General features: G+C 35.1%; 2 protein-coding genes across 3 annotated transcripts in view; one reads left to right on the top strand and one right to left on the bottom strand.

The window, feature by feature from the left end:
- Nucleotides 1–25142, bottom strand: part of RTN1 (reticulon 1) — a 468840-nt gene that overhangs the window by 369013 nt on the left and 74685 nt on the right. Inside the window, exon 1 of one of the 2 annotated variants that reach the window (XM_032246119.1) lies at nt 4628–4686. The exons of the other annotated variant lie outside the window; for it this stretch is intronic. Within the exon in view, the coding sequence (XP_032102010.1) occupies nt 4628–4631 (4 nt within the window). The 5' untranslated portion in view covers nt 4632–4686. Of the gene's footprint in view, nt 1–4627; nt 4687–25142 lie in introns of those variants that run through there. 2 annotated transcript variants of the gene reach the window in all.
- Nucleotides 1–25142, top strand: part of LRRC9 (leucine rich repeat containing 9) — a 123589-nt gene that overhangs the window by 48540 nt on the left and 49907 nt on the right. The window contains exons 17-24 of the mRNA XM_032246124.1: nt 3119–3310; nt 4581–4706; nt 7799–7933; nt 9663–9840; nt 12660–12880; nt 14358–14480; nt 23327–23457; nt 25023–25131. Of these exons, the coding sequence (XP_032102015.1) occupies nt 3119–3310; nt 4581–4706; nt 7799–7933; nt 9663–9840; nt 12660–12880; nt 14358–14480; nt 23327–23457; nt 25023–25131 (1215 nt within the window). The remainder of the gene's footprint in view (nt 1–3118; nt 3311–4580; nt 4707–7798; nt 7934–9662; nt 9841–12659; nt 12881–14357; nt 14481–23326; nt 23458–25022; nt 25132–25142) is intronic.

Here is a 25142-nt window from a genome sequence, read left to right as displayed (position 1 = left end):
GGCTCAAGTGATTCCCCTGCCTCAGCTTTCTGGATAGCTGGAACTACAGGTGCATGCCACCACACCCTTCTAATTTTAAAAATAATTTTCTAGAGATGGGGTTTCACTACATTGCCTACGTTGATCTCAAACTCCTGGTCTCAAACAATTCTCCTCTCTCAGCCTCCCAAAGTGCCAGGATTACAGGAGCCACTGTATCAGGCCCCTTCAGACCTTTTTACTGTAGATGTCATGTACTCATCTGGTATTTAAAAGAGCAAAACTCCTCCCTATTTCAAGTGCTATAAATTATCCTCCACACTTTCCAGTGAATATTTGTTGACTATTTTGGGGCTCTCCTGCTTTCAGGTCCATCAGATGTTGTCCTGACACTTCCTTCTTCTCTCACATGTATACCATGCAGGTCTTGTGTTTTTGGTGGTTTATTTCTACCAACTTCTTTTGGAGCCTATAGAGCAACCTTGTCATATAGTTTTGTTATAAACATTGTCCATGAAAATTTGGCTTTTTCTATTTGCTCTGTTTTTATGTATGGTTTCACAATGATTGAAAACTTCTGCTGCCTCTGCCACTATAGTCTCTTGGTTTTATATGCATGTTTACTATTATGTGTATTCCAATATTATAAAAGGTTATGATCCAATTTAATCTTTCACTTATAATGCCTATCTTCTAAGTTTTTAAATTTGCCTTGGGATACCCATCTTTACTATCATTTACCTTAAGTGTATACTAACATAGACAATTTCTATGCTCTTCTTGCATGCTTCTCATATAAATGAGGTAAGTTGGTTCTTCTAGGTTGTAGAAAGTAAATGTATTATTGTTAGAGTGTTCATCATTCCTGGCCTTGCCTTATATATCAATATGCCCAAACTAAGGCTTTCTTTATGCGGTGGAAAGCCTGGGATTCGTAAGTGGTGGAAAATAAATAAATACACCTCATAGTTTTATGGAACTTTTCAGTAATCTAAATAAGACATCTACATAAGGCAAATTAAAATGTAATAAGCTGTATGTCTGTCATTCACTTACCATTATTATCAGGAAAAGCTAATATCTAGGAGAAGGAAATAGGAAGAGATGTTTTCTCTGAAAATAGCTCCACCATAATTAGTGTTGACTAGGGAAAAACAAATATAAATGGCTATTTGCCAACTTGATCTAGATAACAATTACAGTTCTAATTTTTATTGAAATAATACTCACTGTCTTACCTTTCTGAATAAGAAATCTGTTGTTAAGTTGTTCCTGATGTCTAGAGATAACTACGTTTAGAGAATGAACCGGTATCCCTAAGAAAATTTAAGAGGTGTTTTGAATTTTAATCTTTGTAATGGACTGGACTGTACTGTAACTTAAGAGAGATTTTTAAACTGAAGCACAAGAAATATTAAAACAAAATGCTATTGCAAAACTGAAATACTGTTTCATGAATATTTAATGAGTTCCTAGAATCTGTTTTATATCCTGAAGATATGGAAATAAAGATTCCACCCCTGTTTTCAAGGAAAGAAGTCAATTATTTTTTTTTTATGATGTGTGGTTCCCAAATGCTGGTCTACAGGTAGGTGCCACAATATGGGACAAGTTTTCACCAGTCTGTGATGAAAATTGGGAACAGAAGGGCCACGTAGTAAATTTTTATAAAGCCAAATTCATTTTACTTAAAAGTGTTTTTTTTTTTTCCCCTAAACTTACGGCTTTCATACTTTTTTTACTGTCAAATAGCCTTTTGTTCAAGAAATTATGATAGTAAGAGATAGTTTTTGTTTTGTCTTGCTAATGCTTGCTTCTGAGAATTAAAAGTTAGTAACACTGTTCGGTTTCAGAAATTTTTTTAGGTTTTGATTCAACTCTTGAAACCTGAACCGCTATAGGAAGTTCTATCCCAAAAATAAAAATTATACCATATAAAGGAATGACTAAGTCTATTCTGAATTCAAACAGTTGTATAAATTAAGTTGTAGAGAAATCAAATGTAACAAATTAAAGTCTTAGAGGTTTCTCGCAAACAGGTAAGATGAAGATATGAATAGACAAATAGCCAAAGACAAGAAAGGCAATATACAAAAAAAGGAATTTTAAAATGGCTAGTATAAACACATCGAAAGATGTTCAACTTCACCAGTAATAATGTAAATTAAAATAAGGCGGGTGGATCAGTATTTGAGAATATGGGCATTCTCACAGTCTGCCGTTGGAAGAAAGTATTGGTACAAACTTCCTTGAAATCTACTTAACAGTATTTATCAAGAGTCTTAACAATGCAGAAAGTCTAAGAATGAGTGATCTTGTTTCTAAAACCTGTTCTGAAAAAGATTTTGGAGTTGCAATTAGAGAATCCTTCTCCTGGATGTTTGTGGCTGTGTTGCCAACAATTAGAAACATAAAGATCTATAGTAAAATGTTTTTTAAAATTATAATCACATATTAAAATATCATGCAGTCATAAAAATCATTTTAAGAAGATCTAATAATGTGAAAAAATGTTAAAAGGATATAATATATATATGTTTTACATAAGAAAAAATATGTGCATATAATGAAAAACAATGCTTCAGTGGTTCTTTCTCAGCAATAGGATTATATGTGCTTTCTATGTTTTCTTTTGATTTATTTACTATATTTTCCAAATTTCCAACAAGGAACATGTGTTACTTTCATAATTGAAGAAAATTATTATTAAAAATTGTGTACTTTTTAAAAAGAAAATTATTAGTATTGAGTTAATGGGTTTAGTTTCTAACTCTGAAGATGAACCCAATTAAAGCTATGGGTTCAATGGTATAAAGCAGAAGCCTATATATTAAAAAGTACATTTTGTTTGTTGGGGATAAATTGGTTTCTTTATTTCTTCTCTCCTATGAACACAGACATTGCCACTCTTATGTTACAAGGATGAAATATTAATTAAAAGAGAATTACTAAAACAAAATGTCTGTAGTTTTTTAGACAGATACGTATGTTGATACCATCATTGCAACATAACTACTGTTTAGGTGTCCTGTGTGGATTACCAAGAAGCATGTAAAGTATGTAAAGAACCACAGAGAAATTATTTTGTAAATACAAATTATGATTCTCTTAGCATCACTTTTATTCGTATGTGTTGCAGTATAACCTTGAATATTTGGATGCAAGCCATAACCATGTGATAACTCTTGAGGGATTTAGAGGTCTGATGAAACTGAAGCACTTAGACTTGAGCTGGAATCAACTGAAAAAATCTGGCGATGAAATAAATACGTTATGCAAACATACCACAAGCCTTCTTACACTTAATATTCAACATAATCCATGGCAAAAGGTATGCCACAGACATGTTACTAAAAAGCAAAGATTTTTATTTCAGAGACATTTCCCTTCTAACTTTCCTATTCAGTAATAGCCAGAGATGGGCAAACTGTCTTTGTTTTTCTAGACTTCCTTCCATGAAGTCATTCATAAGTTGGATTTAATGTACTGATCAAATTAATCAGATGGTAATATAAGAAAAAACTATAATTTCATGTCAGATTTTTTGTAACCTCGAATACATCGAGAACATTATTGCTTTGAGTCATTGATGTCATTGCCATTTGCAAACCTCCAGAGAGTTTATATATATAGTTCAGTGTGCTAGAACTCTATATTAATGAGGCATGAGAACCAAGAATAATATAATACAGTGAGAGAGGCATACTATTAAGGAAGAAACATAATTTGATTTATAATATATCCTAATCTGTGATTAAGCAACATGTTTTACAATTTTATTTTGCTTTTTGTATTATTTGTATTACTTGCTTTTTATTTTAAGTCCGGAAATCACCTCTCCTCACAACCTGCATTACAAAGTTTTATGTTCTCTTATAAAAAGGAAACCTGAACATTATTTTTTCTCATTACAAAAATATGTATATTAATGCTAGGTAATTTCCATATTCCATGACTACATTTAAGTGTATCTTCAAGTATTTAAAATAAGTCCAAAGATTATAATTTCAAGAATCTTCCTTTCTCTGCCTTTAAAAGATGTATATAAGGCTGTGTTCAGCCTATAAAAAGGAAACTAAAGCACAATTGGTCTTTTAAATTAGCCACATTACTAAGTTCGTATTGTTGTATTTCTTCTTATTTGCTCAGTAGAAGTGAAGACTGTTTTTCTTTTGCCAAAGCATATTTCCTGGATGATCACAGTACAGCTATCTCCCTCTTGCCAAATTGGATTGTCAAGGGCTAAAGATCTGTGTTGAATCACACATGGAGATGACTAGCTTATTGTTGATCTAGATAAACCAGGAGTCGCTACAATTGTTCTTTTAACACTTTTTACCACGGTCACTTTCCAACAGCTTATGGGATTTCCCTCCCTCATCAGAGTAGAACCATACACCTTCAAACAAACAGATTAATTCTTAAATATAATTTCATTTCAACTATTATTGAAATAATTCAGCTTTTATTTTTAGTTATATGTAATGAACAAGGAAATGCATAATTTTGAATTCTATGGAAGGATATGAAAAATCACTCATTTTCATGCCATATTTAATAGTTTATCTTAAAAGAAATAATTTTTTGCTGTTTTTCCCAAGCCAGCCACATTGAGACTGAGTGTTATTGGCAGATTAAAGACTCTTACCCATTTAAATGGAGTCTTCATTTCTGAAGAAGAAGCAACAGCAGCTATGAAATTTATTGCTGGAACAAGGATAACTCAGGTTAGATTTTACTGTTTACTATTCATTGTGCTATTTAGAACATACAAATAGTATTTCCCGTACTCTTCTGTCAGTAAGATTTTATATTCCCTCTTAACATATTAATAAAAATTTAATACAGAGAAATCATAACACCTGATATTTGTTTCTGTTTAAATATATCTCATTTAAATACCAAATGGTTGTATGTATTCTCTTTATTATTCATGAACACTACACCAAAAATACCTCTAGGGTAACTGTTTTTTGCCTAGTCACCTGAACTTACCAGAGCCCTTTCTAGAGCCTGCTTGAAAATAAGCAATTTTCTGAAGATAAAGTAAGCTTAGAGGCCTTCAGAAAGCATTTAGTGAATTATCTATCTACTTAGTATTAATATTATATTTATTTGACTGAAAAGAATACAATCCATTAACATGGAAGGAGAGGAAATACCATTATTATCCATATTAAGAATGCTGTACTTTAGCCAAAGTAGCTTGAACATCCTAAATATATCTACTTTAGTTTTCTAGCTATTTACTTTTTGTGGAGTATCTGAATATTAATTCCTTAAGTGATATAATTTTTAATTTTGGAACTATTCAAATTTTTGAAAAGAAACTTTTTTGTTGATTAAAAAAATCATTAACACTCCAAAAGAAGAGTTGGAAATTTACCCTAAGAAAAGAACTGAAAATAGAACTACCTTCTACTCAGCAATTCCATTTCTGGGGCTATTCCCAAAAGAAAATTAATTGTTCTACTAAAAAGACATATGCATAAATATGTTCATTGCAGCACTATTCATAATAGCAAAAACATGGAATCAACCTAAGTGCACGTCTGTGGTGGACTGGATAAAGAAAACGTGGAAAATGTACACCATGGAATACTATGCAGCCATAAACAAGAATGAAATCATGTTCTTCGCAGCAACATGGATGCAGCTGGAGACCATTATCCTAGGCAAATTAACACAGAAAGGAAAAACCAAATACCAACTGTTCTCACTTATAAGCAGGAGCTAAACACTGGGTACACATGGTCATAAAGATGGGGACAATACACATTGGGGAATACAAGGAGGAGGAGGGATATGGGTAGGGCTGAAAAATTGCCTATTTGAGTACTATGCTCACTATCTGGGTGATGGGTTCAATCCTACCCCAAATCTCAACATCATGCAATATATCCTTGTGACAAATCTGTACATATACCCCCTGAATCTAGAATAAAAATTGAAATTAAGAAGATTAAATATTTTTTAAAAAAAGAAATCAGGCTGGGTGCAGTGGCCCACACATGTAATCCCAGCACTTTGGGAGGCCAAGGCGGATGGATTACCTGAGATCAGGAGTTTCACCAAGATGGTGAAACCCCATCTCTACTAAAAATACAAAAATTAGCCACCTGTGGTGGCATATGCCTGTAATCCCAGCTCCTCAGGAGAGTAAGGCAGGAGAATTGCTTGAGTCCAGGAAATGGAGGTTGCAGTGAGCTGAGATCGTGCCACTGCACTGTAGCCTGGCCAAAAAAGGAGCAAGTGAGAGAAAGATTGAGAGAGAGAGAGAGAGAGAAGAAGAAGAAGAAAGAAAGAGAAAGAAAATCAAAGCCTACTACAATCCTTTAAGACAATGTGTTATATGGCACAGAGCTAGACAAGTAGACCAATGGAACAGAATAAAGACCTAATATAGACTGTAGAAACTTTATAAATAACAGAGCTGCCTTTGCAGATCATGGAGATTATTCAATAAAAGGCTTTAAGGACTTTATTGTAAAAGGCAAAACCAGAAGTTTTTTTGAAGAAAATATCAGAGATTATCTTTATGACCTTGAATTAGTGAATAATTTAGTAGGCAAGAAACAAAGAGCATAAACCATAAATAATTAGATGTGTCTACATTTAAATTAATATATCTTTTTTCAAAGAAAATGAAAAGACAAGCTACATACTGGGAAAAGAAATTTGCAACACAACTGTCAAAAGACATTCTTTATATATGCAGAATATGTAAAGAAAAAGACAACCAGCTAAACAGAAAAGTGAACCGTAGATCTGAACAGACACTTCACTGGAGAGGAAATCAGAACAGCCAATTAACTTAGGAAAAGATGCTCCACCACATTAGATTTCAAGAAAATAAACATTAAAATCACAGTGACCTACCAATTTTTGCCAGTTTTATAGATGAGCAAAAACTTTAAAGCCTGACAATATCAAGTTGTTGCAAGAATATGAAGTAAAAGTGTAATTTTTCCAAAGTGGTACAACCACTTTGGAAAACAATTTGACATTTTTCAGTAAAGCTGATGTATATGTGTGTGTGTGTGTATATATATATATACATACATGTATTCAACAACCCAGCAATTTTACTTAGGGGCATATACTCTAAATAAATTCTTGCATGTATGTACCAGGAAACATGCACAAGAATATTCATGACAGCAGTGTTTATAATAGCAAAAACTGAATCAACCCCAATGTTCATTGACAGGAGAGTCATTAAGGGAATTCTATACACAGGACATATGAATGAACTGCAGCTACATAAGAAGCTTAGATGAATCTGATGAATATGATGCAAAAAAAAGGCAAGTCATAGAAGGAATACATACATATTATTCAATTTACATAAAGTTCAAATATGTGCAAAACTAAATGATACATTGTTTATGGACACAGACATAGAACTATAAAGAAAGCAAGTCAATGGTGGATAAAACATTTGAGATAATGACCACTTCTAAAGGGAAGGAAAGAAAAGGGCTTAGATCAGGCCCACAGGGTGCTTGCAATGTATTCATAATATTCTAGCTCTTAAGTTGGTTTCACGGGTGGATTATATGGGTGTTCATATTATAATAATCCTTTTACAGTCTTATAAATATTATCTTGTATTGGTTCGATATTTGCTAAAACAGAAATAATGTAATTAAAATGTATCTAGATATTGAAAACAATTTAACACAAAGGAAATGTTCTATTTAAAAATTTTTAAAATTATTTACTGGGCCACTCATCTTCTCTAGGAAACAATAATTTTACTATATATCAACTAACCTCTGTATACTGTTTATTCACTGTATTTTTTAAATTTTATTAGTTATCTCTCTTACGGCATTCTAGTACTAAAGAGGAGAGACCACGGATACTTAGTATATGGCCTTCTGCCAAAATTCTGACGCAGATTTCAAAGTTAGGACCTCATTTACATCCAAGTGGAAACTGGTACTTGAAGGTAAAGCTAATTCTATTAAACCTAACATAAAGCTTAATTTAAATCTATTTTTAAGTCAGTGTTGGTCTGTGTATCAAAGGGCACAGATAGGTAAGGGACAGAAAGCTCGAAAGATTAATTAAAATAGGGAAGAAACACTTAAGATCTACCCTCTTGGCAAATTTCAAGTATACAATATAGTATCATTAAGTTTAGTCATAGGGTACATAGTACATTAGGGCCTCTAGAAATTACTTGTCTTGCATAACTGAAACTTTGTACCTCTTGACCAACATGTGTCCATTTCCCATTGCCCCCAGCCCCTGGCAACCACTATTCTACTCTCTCCTATGAGTTTGATTATTTGAGGTTTCTTTTTTTTTTTTTTTTTTTTTTTTGAGATGGAGTCTCGCTCTGTCACCCAGGCTGGAATGTAGTGACGCAATATTGGCTCACTGCAACCTCAGCCTCCTGGGTTCAAGCAATTTCTCCTGCCAAGTAGCTGGGACTACAGACATGTACCACCATGCCCCGCTAATTTTTGGTGTTTTTAGTACAGATAGGCTTTCACCTTGTTAGCCAGGATGGTCTCAATCTCCTGACCTTGTGATCCACCCACCTCAGCCTCCCAAAGTGCTGGAATTACAGGCGTGAGCCACCGCGCCCAGCCCAAGATTTCATATATAATTGAGATCATGCAGTTTTTAATTTACAGTGTATACTCATATCAAGTTTATGCATCTTAAATATATGTAATTTTAAATTGTCAATTATACCTCAACAGAGTTGGAAAAAATAAAAATAAGAAAGACGTTATTATTAGAAAAAGTAATACATTTGTCACATTCTAAAAAATAAAAAAGGAGGTCAAGTCAGGAGTGGCTATGTCAGAGGGGCTGGGCCTTGACTGTGTTCACCATAGAATTAGAAATTTAAGATAAAGGTGCACTAAAACTGAAGGGTAGATTCTGATAACACGTCAGAATAGGCAAGCAAAATTTAAAGGCTCAGAGCCAGAGATCAATCCAAAATTTGGAAAGCGAGATCAGGAATAATGACAAGAGAGTAGGAAAGCTGGTCAGAATTCAGCCAAGGATAAAGGAAAAGGTTATAGAATACCACCAGCTTCTTGCTACATTAGGTGTCCTTATACCTCTTGCCAAACATAGAAACTGGGCTAAGTGAAGCTGTTCCTTGAAAATGGGAGACATTGTTGGCATTACTTTTATTACAAGATAGATATATATATAGACATTGAGCTGCAAATGAAGGCCCAGTGACAGCTTTGGCTGACCCACAGGCAGTTCTGGAATTAGAATGGCCCTTTAAATTTGTCCTAAGTTGTGCTGAGACGGTCAGGCCTTCATATGTCTCCATCACTGGCTGAGGGCCAACTTGGGAAGGGGTATGACCTTGGCAGCTATCTACACTGAGGCGGTCCCTGCAGGGACTGACAGCTGAAGGCTCTCTGCCGGAAGCTCTCCCAGCAGCTGAGACAAGTCCATTACTGCAGTGGGACTCTAGCACACCAGTGTCCTTAATACCATATAAATCCTCCTGGAGTTACAATCTCGTCAAATTTTACTTTTCTGTAAACTAATAGCTTTACAATATCTTTAGTTCCTGAAGGAATTATTTTGATGTTACTTTTAATATTTGAATTATTTCATTCGCTTTTTAAAATCTTATAACATCGATTGAATTTATTTATAAGATTCAGAAATAACATATAATGTAAATTATTCTACAGATAACTGCCTTAAATTTAGATGGACAACATCTTTTTGAAATCACAAATTTAGAAAAATTGGAAAATTTGAAATGGGCATCATTCAGCAATAATAATCTCACTAAAATGGAGGGCCTGGAATCCTGTATTAACCTGGAAGAGCTCATACTAGATGGAAATTGCATCTCAAAGATAGAAGGTAAAATATTTAAGAACTTTGAAGTACCAAAATATGTGTATCTAAACAACAGAACAAAAAATAACAGGGAACAAAGTTTCTGAAGAGGAAGATATCTAGAAAAGTTCCAAGTTTCGTGGCAGAGTATTCTAAATACCTGTGTGAGGTAATGCAATTATCAGTTAGCTAGATTGGAGCATTCTACAATATGTATATATACTTCAAAACATGTTGTACAAGATAAATAGATATGTCAAATTAAAAAATAAAAGATAAATAAAAAATTAAAACCAGTTCCTACCCATTAGTGGAATTTGTGACTATGTCACTATATATAATGAGCCCAGGAAGCTGACTTTCACCTCCTGTGGTGTCTCTCTCCTCTCCTCTGTGCTAGTTTACAATCTGTTACCAAATCTAGCACATACAAACTATGCAGTCATTAATGTCTGTAAAGTTGAATAAACAAATTAATCAGGTATGCTTTTGAAAAAGATAAAGCAACCTAGTTCAGTTTTGAAAATATAAAATTAGGTTATATTTAGAAATTTGAAGACTTTAACAAAAAATAAAAATTATACTCACTAGAGGTTTATTTGACTGTTTAAAGTTCAGTATTAGAACATATTTTTCTGAACCAGAGAGAATCAAAAAGACTTTTCCTCCCTTCCCCCTTCCAAGCTTCTTAGATTCTTCACTTCATTTGGATTTATGCTTATCTACAGCTAAAAATCATGAGTTTAGAGAACATGTCCCAGAATATATAGTACTAAGTCAAGTATTTTCTGACTCCTTCCTTCCTAGCTTTATTTTATTCTCTCTTTTTTTTGAAATGGAGTCTTCCTCTGTTGCCAGGCTGGAGTACAGTGGCGTAATTTCTGCTCACTGCAACCTCCTCCTCCTGGGTTCAAGCAATTCCCCTACCTCAGCCTCCTAAGTAGCTGGGACTACAGGCAGGTACCATCACGCCCAGCTAATTTTTTGTATTTTAGTAGAGACGGGGTTTCATCATGTTGTCCAGGATGGTCTGGGTCTCCTGACCTTGTGATCCACCTACCTCAGCCTCCCTATTTTATTCTTACCTTCATTAGAAAGAAATTGAAAGAAACTTTCCATGACTTTTTAGCAACTTTCTCTTATTTTCCCTCTCCATCTACTCAAAAGAGTAACTCCTAGAAATTAAAAAAATATATCCACAAGTGTGCACTATTTGATTGAAAAGAGAAATATGTATATGTGTGTGTATACACACACACACACTTATCTGAGTAAAGAATATTTCTGTATGTGCATTTTGGTGACATGGTTGTCTTTGTCAAGGAGAGAAGGTAAGAATTAGAAATCATGGCTGGGAAAGAGAATTCACACTTTATTCATTTTTGAATTGGATTATTTTTAGCATGTGTATATACTACACTTTTTATAAAATAGAAAATTTGATTTCAAAAAGTCATATATGTAAAAGCAAGTATTAAATATCTTTAAGATAGAATATATAACACTTGTTATATATTTCATTTTAATGGCTGCTAACAATATGTTTCTAAAACTTTCTTGATCTTAAGAATCACTTGGGATACTTACTGAATGTACAGATTCACAGGCCTCTCTTCTGTAGATTTCAGTTGAGTAAACCTAGGGGCAGCTTAGGTATCTGTGTCTAGAACTATCACCAGTCTGCCATTCCCATACAGCTGGATATTAGTTTTGCTTTGTACATACAATTAAAAATCCTATTTCCTTTTCATTTCCTTCTGTAAAGCTATTAAAGAGAAGAATCTTCCAATCTGTATTTTTCTTATACCCACTTTTTGGAGAAGATTCTTATTCAGACATGGGTAGGTTTCATACCAATTTAATGATTTTTGCTTTATGGCTTTGATCTATCTTGCTCTAGATTGATTCCCCTTTAGCATTGTGTAGTCCCACAATGGGAACTAATGTGAAAGGAGAACATAGATAATTATTTGATACTTTCCAAACATTATTCCATTTAATTTCATAACTCTTTGGAAGTAAATTTCAGTATGCCTATTTTATGGCTGAGAAAACTGAGGCTCAGAGGTTACATAATTTATGTATTGTCGCAAACCTAGTAGTGATACATTTGAAGCCAACTAGGATTCCAAAGTTCTTATCTTTCAACTGTACCATCCTGGCTACACTTATAAAGTGCTTGCAGTACATAATGTACATAGGAGTTAGACTGGTCCCACTTTCTAAACTTCTATCTTACAGTACTTTTAAACATACAAAAGTAAAAGTTTGCTAAATGGTTCATTTTAATACAAATGATGCACTTTCCAGAATGTAGTACTCTAGTTCCTTACCCTTAATATTTAAAAATGAGGGCTGGTGATTATTTTGAGCTTTGTGTAGAGCTTTTTGTTGTCAAATGGTAAAAATCTTAAATTATCATTAATAATGTAATTATTAATTAATGGATGTATTAATTAATTTATTACATCAACTATTAATTTATTACATCATTAATAGTTATTATTAATGATGTAATAAATTATAAATCTTAATTTATTACATCATTTTAAGGTTATTTGAAAGAAAAATTCAATACTTTCATGTAATGCCTTTCCTTAACTCCTAAGAAGGAATCTACCTAAAAATTCCAAATTAGAATTTAATGTTTGAGATGGGGCTTATACACAAGATTATATTCTTCCAAAACAAAAGGAAAAGCAGCAATAGCTAGTATTACAGAATCTTTAAAACCATTTGAACCTAAAAATGATTTATTTGATTACAATAAAATGACCAGCCAGTTATTTTTAAATTGACCTTTTAGTATTATCTGAATCTTTCCTTGAATTTTATTTTTCTAGGTATTTCCAAGATGACTAAATTAACTCACCTCAGCATAAATAATAATCTTCTCACTGGTTTGGAACAGCATACTTTTGATAATATGCTTCATCTTCACTCCCTTTCTCTTGAGAACAACAGAATCACTTCATTGAGTGGTTTACAAAAATCTTTTACTCTTGTTGAATTATATATAAGCAATAACTATATTGCTGTCAATCAGGAGATGTATAATTTAAAGGTAATCATCTGGGGTAGTAATTTTTTTGTTTTTAAAAATATTTATTGTTTCTTTATATTATGAAAGTAATGCATGTTTACTGCACAGAATTTGGAAAATATAAAGAAAATAAAAATAAGAGATTTATTAAAATTTATTTGCATTCAATTTATGTAGACATACAAACATATATGTGTGTAAACATAATGTCCCCATTTGCTATCCTTCTAGGGTAACTTTTTTTTCATACTTAAGTGTGATAACCCAAACCTATTTCTTCTAACTAGTGCCTTCTTCAATATTTCCAGGGATTCTTTAGCATTCTCCTGTTCTCAGTACAATTCTTGATATTCTCTCACTGTTTTCTTACCAGTTGGCTCAAACTTTGTCACCTTTGCTCAGATTTGCTTTTTTTAATTCCCCAAAGAAACCACTAATTTAAGGCTGTTGTGTAATAGGATTTAAAAAGGTTTGATCAAAATTGAGGGTTTCTGTAGCACAGAACAAGAATTTACTTCAAATGTCATATGTGACTTCATTGTTTCTGAAGTTCAGTGGCCATTTTCTAACACTATGTGTCTTACACTGGCCTCTCCTTTTACTGATACAATATTATTATGACTTTATCTCCTACCAAAAACTTGTGTCCATTTCCTGTCTTTTCTTAGTTCAGATTTCTCAGCATTCCATTCCCCCAATACAATTACAACTTTTAGAGCTAGGGAGGCAACCTAATCAACAACACCAGCAACACAATAAGCCACTTCACATTATAATGCATAGTGGTTTTACTCCGTCTTATCTTCACCTCTCCCTTTCATACCTACCAAGACCCTTCCTTCACAACAAAGGAATATCAAAGTGTCTGGTTTAATAAGATAGCACATTTCCCTTAAGATGAATTCTACTACCCTCTCAGAAAGTAGAAGCACTTCAGTTTTATTGCTTTTCAAATACCAGTGTCTTTTATTCCTGTTATATCTATATAGACGCATATGTACCATTTATTAAGCCATTATTCAATAAATGAAGTACATTTGTCTTAAACATAGTAAAGTTTGCTCTAAGCCTTTACCATTAATAGATAATATATTTGGCACTAGTATCCTAAAAGTTATTCTGATTATATAACATAGACCATTGAAATATTGCACAAAATTCTACCTTAGTGGTCTGAAAGGGTAACCCTTGCACTTAAAGTGCACTTAGGCTGGGCATGGTTGCTTATGCCTATAATTTCAGCACTTTGGGAGGCCATGGTGGGAGGATCACTTGAGCCTAGGAGTTTGAGCTTGCAATGTGCTATGATCTCACCACTGCACTCCAGCCTGAGCAACAGAGTGAGACCCCATCTTTAACAACAAAAAAAGTGCACTTAAAAGCACTGAAATCCTATGGAATAATAGGTAATTCTAATATTAAAATTTGAGAATGGCTAACCTCTTACTGGAGTGTTTTAAATGTACATATGGATAAATGTATGTATTTTATTACCTAGGGTTTATGCAACTTGGTCATTCTAGACATGTATGGAAACATTATTGTGTGGAATCAGGAAAACTACCGGTTGTTTGTAATATTTCATCTTCCAGAACTGAAAGCTTTGGATGGAATACCAATTGTAAGTTGTTTTATGACTTATAATATTTGCTCTAAGCTGCATACTCACATATTCATAGGACATAGTTATTTTGAACATTGCTTTATCACTACATGACAGCCAAATTTACTAGACTTAATACAGTCTAGATCTGGGTTTTTAAATTTTGTCATCTGGCCAATTCTTAATTGTCTGAATTGTGGTGGAAAGGGAGGGAAAATGCTGCTTACAATGGAACCCACTGAATTCAATGCCTAAAAGGTAAAGAACACAATTTTATGGGACAGGGTAGAAAAGTTATTCTCTGGAGCTTTACCATTCTCTTAGGCCTAAAAGCAGCTTTCTATTTTCTGGGGAAATATAGTTGCTAATATTAATAATTAAGAAAAAATATATTTGAACCAAAAATGTAGTATGTCAACATTACTAAGTAAGCTAAAAAGAAAAGTAGACAAAGACCTTAGGACTGAATATGAAAGCAACATTTGGATACTTGGATTCCATAACAAGCAAATTCATAGGGCTCCTATTTTCCACATAACAAGGTAAATATATGACAAGGTGCAAAGAATAAAAGGTTTCCCTGTGTAATGTTGCCCAGCTCCAATCAGACAAGAAAACACATCAAACTTTCTAGAAAATTGAAAGAAAATTCATGATCATGTAGTACTCTGAAGTATTCCAAGAAGATTACTAATCCTATTCTTGCTGTTTTCTGGCCCCTCCTCAGAATGGACCACTAAAACATTCTCACTCGAACACATGAGAATTCCCTAGCACATTGTATACTGGGCTTTATTTAGTTGTTAGCTTTCACTAAAGAATGTTTTTAACATAGTACTGTATTTACTTTAAAGATGTCGTTGAGGATCTTATCTGTCCTATTTCTCTGTACCCTCATTTGAAGGGCCACATGAGAAAGCACTTTTAGAAATAAATGTAGGAGAAACATTTTCCCTAAGGAAAAGTTTTGTTCTGCTCACTAACAATGAGTGTATTGGTCTGTTCTCATGCTACTAATAAAGACATACCCAAGACTGGGCAATTTATAAAGGAAAGAGGTTTAATGGACTCACAGTTCCACATGGCTGGGAAGGCCTCACAATCATAGTGGAAGACAAAGGAAGAGCAAAGTCATGTCTTACATGGCAGCATGCAAGGGAGCAAGTGCAGGGGACCTCCCCTTTATAAAACCATCAGATCTCATGAGACTTATTTACTATCACAAGAACAGCTGGGAAAAAACACCCCCATGATTCAATTACCTCCCACTGGGTCCTTCCCATGACGTGGGAATTATCACCACTCAAGGTGAGGTTTGGGTGAGGACACAGAGCCAAACCATATCATTTCACCCTGGTCCCTCCCAACTCTCATGTCCTCACATTTCAAAACCAATCATGCCTCCCCAACAGTCCCCCAAAGGCTTAACTCATTTCAGCATTAGTTCAAACTTCCACATTCCAAAGTCTGATCTGAGAGAAGTCAAGTCCCTTCTGCCTATGAGCCTGTACAATCAAAAGCAAGTTAGTTACTTCCTAGATACAACGGGAGTACAGGTATTGGTTAAATACACCTGTACCAAATGGGAGAAATTGGCCAAAACAAAGGGGCTACAGGCCACATGTGAGTCCAAAATCCAGCGAGGCAGTCAAGTCTTAAAGCTCTGAAATGATCTCCTTTGACTCCATGTCTTGCATCCAGGTCATGCTAATGCAAGAGGTGGGCTTCCATGGCCTTGAGCAGCTCCGCCCCTGAGGCTTTGCTGGATACAGGCTCCCTCCGGCTGCTTTCACTGGCTGGCGTTGAGTGTCTGTGGCTTTTCCAGGTGCACAGTGCAAGCTGTGGGTGGATCTACCATTCTAGGAATTGGAAGACGGTGGTCCTCTTCTCACAGCTCCAGTAGGCAGTGCCCTAGAGGGACTCTGTGTGGGGGCTCTGAACCCACATTTCTTTTTGGCATTGCCCTAGCAGAGGTTCTCCAGGAGGGCTCCACCCCTGCAATAGGCTTATGCCTGGATATCCTAGCATTTCCATACACCCTCTGAAATCTAGGCAGAGGTTCCCAAACCTCAATTAATGACTTCTGTGTACCCACAGGACCAACACCACGTCAAAGCTGCCAAGGCTTAGGGCTTTCACCCTCTAAAACCATGGCTTCAGCTATATATTGGCTCCTTTTAGCCATGGCTAGAGTGACTGGGACACAGGTTACCAAGTCTCTAGACTGCATACAGTAGAGGGGACCCTAGACCCCTTTAGGAAACCATTTTTCCCTTCTAGGCCTCCAGGCCTGTGATGAGAGGGGCTGCTGTGAAGGTCTCTGACATGCCCTAGAGACATTTTCCCATTGTCTTGGCGATTTCCATTTGGCACCTCATTATTTATGCAAATTTTTGTAGCCGGCTTGAATTTCTCCCCAGAAAATGGGATTTTCTTTTCTACTGCATCATCAGGCTGAAAATTTTTCAAACTTTTATGTTCTGCTTCCTCTTGAACACTTTGCCACTTCGAAATGTCTTTCACCAGATACCCTAAATCATCTCCCTCAAGTTCAAAGTTCCACAGATCTCTAGGGCTGGGGCAAAATGCCACCAATCTCTTTGCATAGCAAGAGTGACCTTTACTCCAGTTCCCAACTAGTTCCTTATCTCCATCTGAGAACACCTCAGTCTGGACCGTATTGTCCATATCACTGTCAGCATTTTGGTCAAAGCAATGCAACAAGTCTCTAGGAAGTTACAAAGTTTCCCACGTTCTCCTATCTTCTTCTAAGCCCTACAAACTGTTCCAGCCTCTTCCTGTTACCCATTTCCAAAGTCACTTCCACATTTTCAGGTATCTTCACAGTAGCATGTGACTCTATCAGTACCAACTTACTGTATTAGTCTGTTCTCATGCCACCAATAAAGACATCCTGAGTTGTTTTTTTTTTTTTTGAGTCGGAGTTTCACTCACGTTACCCAGGCTGGAGTGCAATGGCGCGATCTCGGCTCACCACAACCTCCGCCACCTGGGTTCAGGCAATTCTCCTGCCTCAGCCTCCTGAGTAGCTGGGATTACAGGCACGCACCACCATGCCCAGCTAATTTTTTGTAGTTTTAGTAGAGACGGGGTTTCACCATGTTGACCAGGATGGTCTCGATCTCTTGACCTCGTGATCCACCCGCCTCAGCCTCCCGAAGTGCTGGGATTACAGGCTTGAGCCACCGCGCCCGGCCGATTTTTTGTTTGTTTGTTTTTTGAGACATAGTCTCCCGCTGTCACCAGGCTGGAGTGCAGTGGTGCAATCTCAGCTCACTGCAACTTCTGCCTCCCAGATTCAAGCGATTATCCTGCCTCAGCCTCCGGAGTAGCAGGAACTACAGGCACGTGCCACCATGCCCAGCTATTTTTTTATTTTTAATGGAGATAGGTTTCACCATGTTGACCAAGATGTTCTCAATCTCCTGACCTCATGATCCACCTGCCTCAGCCTCCCAAAGCGTTGGGACTATAGGCGTGAGCCACCATGCTTGGCCTGAGATTGTGTAATTTATAAAGGAAAGAAATTACTGGACTCACAGTTCCACATGGCTGGGGAGGCTTCACAATCATGGCAGAAGATGAAGGAAGACCAAAGGCATGCCTTACATGGTGGCAGGCAGGAGACCATGTGCAGGGAACTCCCCTTTGTAAAACCATGAGATCTCCTGAGACTTATTCACTAACACGAGAACAACACTATCACAAGAATAGGAAAAATCCACCCCTATGATTCACTTACCTCCCACTGGGTTCCTTCCACAACATGTAGAGATTATTACAATTCAAAGTGAGATTTTGGTGGGGACACAGAGCCAATCCGTATCAATGAGTATTATTTAATTATATTCCTTTTCACTTTACCTAAAAACTCAGGACCAAATTTATGATTCAATAATATAAGCCCTATAGGGTTTTATAGTCGTTTTGTCACTAATCCTAGTTTCATTCTATTTTAGCTTACATTGTTCTTTATCTTGATTTTCATTATTTATGATTTGCATTTTACTATTTGATTATATGTGTTTCCTGTAAGCTGCCACAAATTATTTGTGGAATGAGGCAGAATATAAATATATGAAGTAATAATTGGACGTGAAGACTAAACTGAAAAGTTTAGATTTTAAATGCAAGGAATGGGAATGCATTGGATTTGAAGGGCAAGGGAAAGGAAGAGTAAAAGATGTCTACAAGGTTTGAGTCTATGCCAATAAAAAATACCATAACAGAATATGAATATAAATAAGAAGAGAAGCAAATTGGGGGTATAAGATGATTAGTGTTGAACAATAGTTTTATATGACAGAAGATCGTTTGACTGGAGATGTCAAGCAGGCAGTTGAAATCACAGGATTACATTTGGATATGAAAATTTACTTTACATTGGTTTGGACTTGAAATGAAGAGGGTTAACAGTTAAGACCAAAAGCATATGCAATATTTTCTAAGAGAAGAGAGTAGAGAAAGTAAAGAAATCTAAGTGACACTTTATTACTTTCATTTATTAAAGATATGTAGAAAAAGAAGTCAGGAAAAGTGGGTGTAGAGGTAGGTAAGAGAGCAATTTATAATGCTAGAGTGTCTGTGACATAAATAAACTTTAGCAATGGCATAGTCCAAATCCTTTATGTATGAACACAAGGAACTCTAGAGAAGTTACATGACTTCTTCCAAGTTACATGACTCTTTAATGGTAAATCACGGGTAGCTGAGCCTCACTCTCTGTCCAACACTCTCTAGACATATAATTACATTGCCTTCTTTGGAGTTGGAGTAGAAACCAAGGGAGGACATAGACTAGGAAGAACCAAAGAGCAATTTGGGTAGTTGTGTTTTCATTTTATCTTTTGTTCCCACATGCTTTTATTTGGAAAAGATTATTTTTTGCATTAAGGATACATACTCTTAATTTAGATATGAAGCTTTAATGGAGTACAAAAAAAGAAGGGAGTTTGAGTAAAAGTAGATCAAATGACTTACCATTTTTATTTAGATCAAGTTCAAGCCATTTGTCTGAAATAGAATGCCAAACAATAGCCATTGGGCCAAATGTGGCCTGCCACCTATTTTTGTAAATAAAATTTTGTTAGAACACATCTATGATTGTTTGTTTATATATAGTCTGTGACTGCTTTCACACCACAGTGGCAAAATTAAATAGTTGTAACAGAGAAGCTATTGTTCCCAAAGGCTAAAATACTGACTGACTCTTTACAGGAAAACTGTAGAAAACATTTACCAACCCTTGATTTAGGACACTAATCATATGTTGCTTGTATGATTATGAAAAGCACAAAACCAGTGGTATTTCTAAGGATGAATTAATGTGTTTTTAAAACTTATTTTGAGATTTTATTATTGAGAATTCAACAAGAGAAGCAGAACTATTAAGATAGATCTACATATAGAGATATCTATGTCTATATAGAGAGATATAAATATCAAGGAATACTTAATAATTGAGAGAACTGCCTAAACAAGTGTGAGGTCCATAGGACAGGCCATCAGGAATGGAAGATTATGGGCAGGCATAGATGAAAGCTGTTGTCTATGAGTGGATTTTCTTCAGGAAAATTCTTCTTCCAGGATGTCTCACCTCTGCTTTTAAAGGCTTGCAATTGTTTGAATAAGGCCCATCCAGATTATTCAAGATGATCTCCTTATTGAAAGTCAACTGTAGGAGCTTTAATTATGTCTACAAAATTCCTTCACAGCAATACCTAGATCATTTGCTAAAATAACTGGGAACTCTAGCCTCAAATATTTTGCAGCTCTGTTGTTGGTGCATACATGTATAAGATTGTTATGTCTTCTTAGTGGACTGACCCTTTTATCAGTAGATAATGGCCTCTCTGACTCTGGTAATTTCCTTTGCTTCAAAGTTTACTCCATCTGAGGTTAATGAAGCCACTCCTGCTTTCTTTTGAATAATGTTTAGGATATCTTTTTCCATTGTTTTACTTTCAACCTGCATATATTATTATATTTGAAGTGAGTTTCTTGTTGACAGCATACAATTGGATCATGTTCCTTTATCTGCTGCTAATTTTTATCTTTTAATTGATGAACAAAGACCATTTATATTTCATATAGTAAATTGACTCGTTAGGGTTTAAGTCTACCATTTTGTTTTCTTATTTTATATTTGTTTCCTCTGTTTATCTTTCTTCTGTTTTCTTTTTTTGTGTCTTCCTATGGGCTTCTTGAACATATTTTGGACTTCTATTTTTATTTGCTCATAGTGTTTTTTAGCATATCTCTTCATATAGTTTTTTTAAGTGGTTGTTGTATTACAATGTATATACATAACTTATTATAGTCTGTTAGTGTTGACATTTTGCCAGTTTGAGTAAAGTGTAGAAATGTTACTTTCCTTTCAGTCTATTTATCCTCCCCTGTTTATATTTGAATTAAATATTTTCATTATATACATTGAGAACTAATGAGACAATATTATAATTTTTTTCATTGATCAATCAAAGATAACCTAGAAAAATCGAGAAGGGAAGTTTATTAATACTCTTTCCATTGTGCTTTCCTTTCTCTTGGCATTCCAAGATTTCTTTTCTTTCTTTCCATTTCAAGAACTTCCTTTAGTCGTTTCTTAGGGTAGGTCTGCTGGTAACAGCTTGCTTAGTTTTCCTTCCTCTGAGAATGTCTTGATTTCTCTTTTTATTTCTGAATGATATTTTCTCTGGGTATAGAATTCTGGGTTGATGTTTCTCTTTCACCACTTGAAAAATATTGTGCCACATACTCCAGTTTCCATGGTTTCTGATTAGAAATCTGTCATTCACATTGTTTTTCCCTTATAAGTAAGATTTAATTCCTCTGTCACTGTTTTCATGACTTTTTTCTCTGTCATTAGTTTTCAGAAATTTGATTCTGATTATTCTTACATGTCCTTGCATGGACTTAGGTTTTTTTTTTTTCCTGTCTGAGGTTTACTTAGCTTCTTACTTAGCTTCTTGGTTTATGTCTTTTGCCAAATTTGGAAGCTTTTTGGTTATAATTTCTTCAAATGTTTTTTCAGCCCCATACTGTTTCTCTTTTTTTCTGTGAATCCAGTGATACTAATATTAAACCTTTTGTATGGTTCCACAAGTACAGGATATTTCCATCTTGGTAAAGTGGGGCTCATTTATTTATGGGTTTATTTTCTCTCTTTTGTTCATACTGGGTAATTTCTATTGTTCTGTCTTCAGGTTCAGTGATTCTTTTCTCTTTTCTCTCTGCTCTGCTATTGAGTCCCTATCCAATGAATTTATTTGTTTATAGGATTTTTTAAATTCTAAACTTTTCATTTCATTCTTCATATCTTCTGTTGCTTTGCTATCACTTATCTCTTTGCTAAGGGTTTCCATTTTTTCATTTGTTTCAAGTATGTTCATGATTGCTTGTTAAAGCATTTTTATTTTGCTTTGAAATACTTGTCAGACAATTAAAACTATTTGTGTCATTTCAGAATTGGCATCTGCTGATTGTCTTTTCACATTCAAGTTGAGATGTTCTTGTTTCTTGGCATGACATATTTTTTATTTTATTCTGGACATTTTGGGTATTTTCTGGATCTTATTTAAATCTATTTTAGCAAGCCTCCCTTGACACTGTACCAGTGAGAAGATGACAGGAGCCACTTTGTTGCTGTGAGTTGCAAGACAGAAGTCCAAGTTCCTCCATTTGGCCTCTGTTGACAACCTGGAGGTGTGTACTTCATTAACTGCTAGGCTATAGTAGGAGTTCATGCTCCCCACCAGGCCCCATTAATTTAGTCTGGCTGGGAGGTAAGGAACTCCGTGTTACTATTTCCCACAAGCCTCCACTGATTCATCCTGGCTAGAAGAGACAGCAATTCCTAATTGATGCTCCACAGATAACTCATTATTACTGGGTGGAAGTGGGAATCCAGGCTCCCCATGTTATCTACAATAATACTTGTATGTACAGGGTGGCAAAGTGTGTTACTGCTGAAGGTGGATGAAAGTCCAGGTTCCCACTCAGCAGGTAGATGATGGAGAAGTGCCTTGTTACTTCTCCATATGCACTGATGAAAGTCTAAGTAGTCCATTCTGCTTTTACTGATGGGCATGAAGTTGGGGCTACAGTTTATTCTGTAGGGTTTAGCAGAAGTAGGCTTGTTATTGTCTAAAGTTTTCTGCTGTGCTAGGCTTCCCCTTTCCTGATCCTTTGACTGAAGAGAGCAGGATTTTTGTGGACTTTGTCTGGTTTTTTTCTTATTGTCATTTCTGAGTTTCTAGCTTCTCCACCACCCAGTAGAGATTATGAAGCAAAGAAAATCCAGGGTGTCATTCCTCAGGTCCTAAGGTACCTACCTGGTCTTCTTCTCCACATCTTTCAGTATTCTTATGTTTGGTTTTAATTTTTTTAATTAAAAAATTTTTTTAGAGACAGTCTCACTCCGTCACCCAGACTGGAAGCCAGTGGCATGATCATAGCTCACTGCAGCCTCTGAACTCCTGTGCACAAGACATCCTCTGGCCTCAGCCTCCCACATAGCTATGACTACAGGCATGTGCCACTGTACTTAACTAATTGTTTTTTATTTTTAGTAGAGACAGGGTCTCACTTTGTTGCCCAGGTTCATCTTGAACTCCTGGATTCAAGCAATCCTCCCACCTTGGCCTCCCAATATGCTAGGATTATATGTGTTAGCCACCTTGCCCTGCCTTATGTTTGTTTCATATATAATGTACAGGATTTAGCTCTACTTAGTAGGAGGAATTGGGAGAAATGAGTCCACTGAATTTTTACCTGAAACCAGAGAACTATGTGATTTAGTCATCTGTAAGACAGGACATCATTTTCTAAATGTCTTCATATAGGAACCACCAGAGACTGAGAGTGCAACAGATTTGTTTGGTGGTAGACTTACTTCTGACATGATTGCAGAACAACAAGGACATTCCAACTTCACCCAAATGCAAGAACTAAATTGGACTTCATCATCCATTAGGTACAATCATTTTATTATATGCCTTTTTATTATAATTAAATTATATAATTATCATTTTTCTGAAGCATATACATTTATATATCTTATCTAAATATAATCAATTCATAAAATTATCTACTCTAATGTAAAGGTTCATGCTAAGTAATTAGCATTTTCTGAGGCGTGGTCTCAAAAAATGGCTCACTGCAGCTTCAACCTTGCAGATTCAATCTATCCTCCTCCTACAGGCATGTGTCATCAAGCATGGCTAATTTTCTTTGTATTTTTTGTGGAGACAGCATTTATGCCATGTTTCCAGGCTGGTTTCCAATCGTGAGCTCAAGTGATTGACCTGCCTCAGTCTCCCAAAGTGCTGGAATTTCAGGTGTGAGCCACTGTGCCCAGCCTAAAATGTAAAATTCCTTTGTATAATATAAAAGACCTTTTATTACCTGTCCATTATCTCTTGTAGTCCTTTTCTTTACTGCCCATGACACTTATATTTCAGAAATTCTGAAATATTCTAGTTACTGAATCTCAATCACAAAATGCTCTTTCATGTTTGTTTCTGCCTTTGTTTATACCTGTTGCACTGCCTAGAACTATTTTCTGCTAATTTACTTGACAAATACCTAAAAATCCTCCAAATATCATCTCAAGATCTCTCTCCTCTATGCTTTCATTCTTGACTTTTTAAAATATATTTTCTTTCTCTGAAATGCCATTACATTGGTATGATAGAGATGCTAACTCTATCATAGCAATTCTCCTCTTTATTTTCATTTCTCTGGCTCCCACTTCTTAGGGGCTGAAACATTTCTTTCATCTTTGTTGTAGCCTTTCCAAACACATTTTCTGCACTTAGGAAATACTAATGAAAATATGTTGAATGAATAAATGGATGAATGAATAACTTAATGGATAAATGTCATAATTATAACTTCAAGTTTAGGATTTGTTTAGAGAAGCGGTTAGGAAAAGGGATGTAGTTTTATGCTTTTCTCTGTCATGGCTCAAATGATGGTATAGCTGTGGACTGGGAAGCAAGAATTTTGTTTAATTACCAAAATGTTCACACAGATGAAATGCCATAAAAGTTTCCAAAAGATCCCACAGAAACTCTACTTTCAAAGACATTACCTGTTTTTCCTTTCCTTTTCCATCCCTAACCACTTCCTGGTATTTCAGAAATGACCTACTTCTCATATATCATCTGAAATTCATAACCTGAAAATCTTATGATTTACTATATCAATTTCACTATCATTTCATGAACATATATGTGAATTTATAAAGACAGTAGAAATGTCTCTTTTACAAGTTTTTTCTGCAATAGTGCTGTTTATATGGTAATAGATGTGTTTTTTTTTAAAGCAACCAAAGTCTATGTCACTTTCTTGCATATATACCAACCAAAATATATATTCAGCTAATCATTTAAACAATTCATTTTACATTAATTATTTTTGTATTTGTCAGATGAGACTTTTTTAATGCCTTTGGTAGTTGTATATGAAGGAACTCAACTTTTCTTATATTTTCCTGTCTATTAAAATAATAACTGTATTTACTTTGTCTAAATCCAGAATTGTGGATTTGATTCCAGTCGACCAATTTAGAAATGTGTGTAATGTGAATCTACAGAACAATAATCTTACCTCATTCAGTGGATTAATCTATCTACCTAATGTGAAGGTGAGTCACTC

The sequence above is a fragment of the Sapajus apella genome, unplaced genomic scaffold (assembly GCF_009761245.1).
Source record: "Sapajus apella isolate SASKATOON/1434 unplaced genomic scaffold, GSC_monkey_1.0 scaffold59, whole genome shotgun sequence".
Taxonomy (NCBI): domain Eukaryota; kingdom Metazoa; phylum Chordata; class Mammalia; order Primates; family Cebidae; genus Sapajus; species Sapajus apella.
This window is presented reverse-complemented; position numbering and strand designations above follow the sequence as displayed.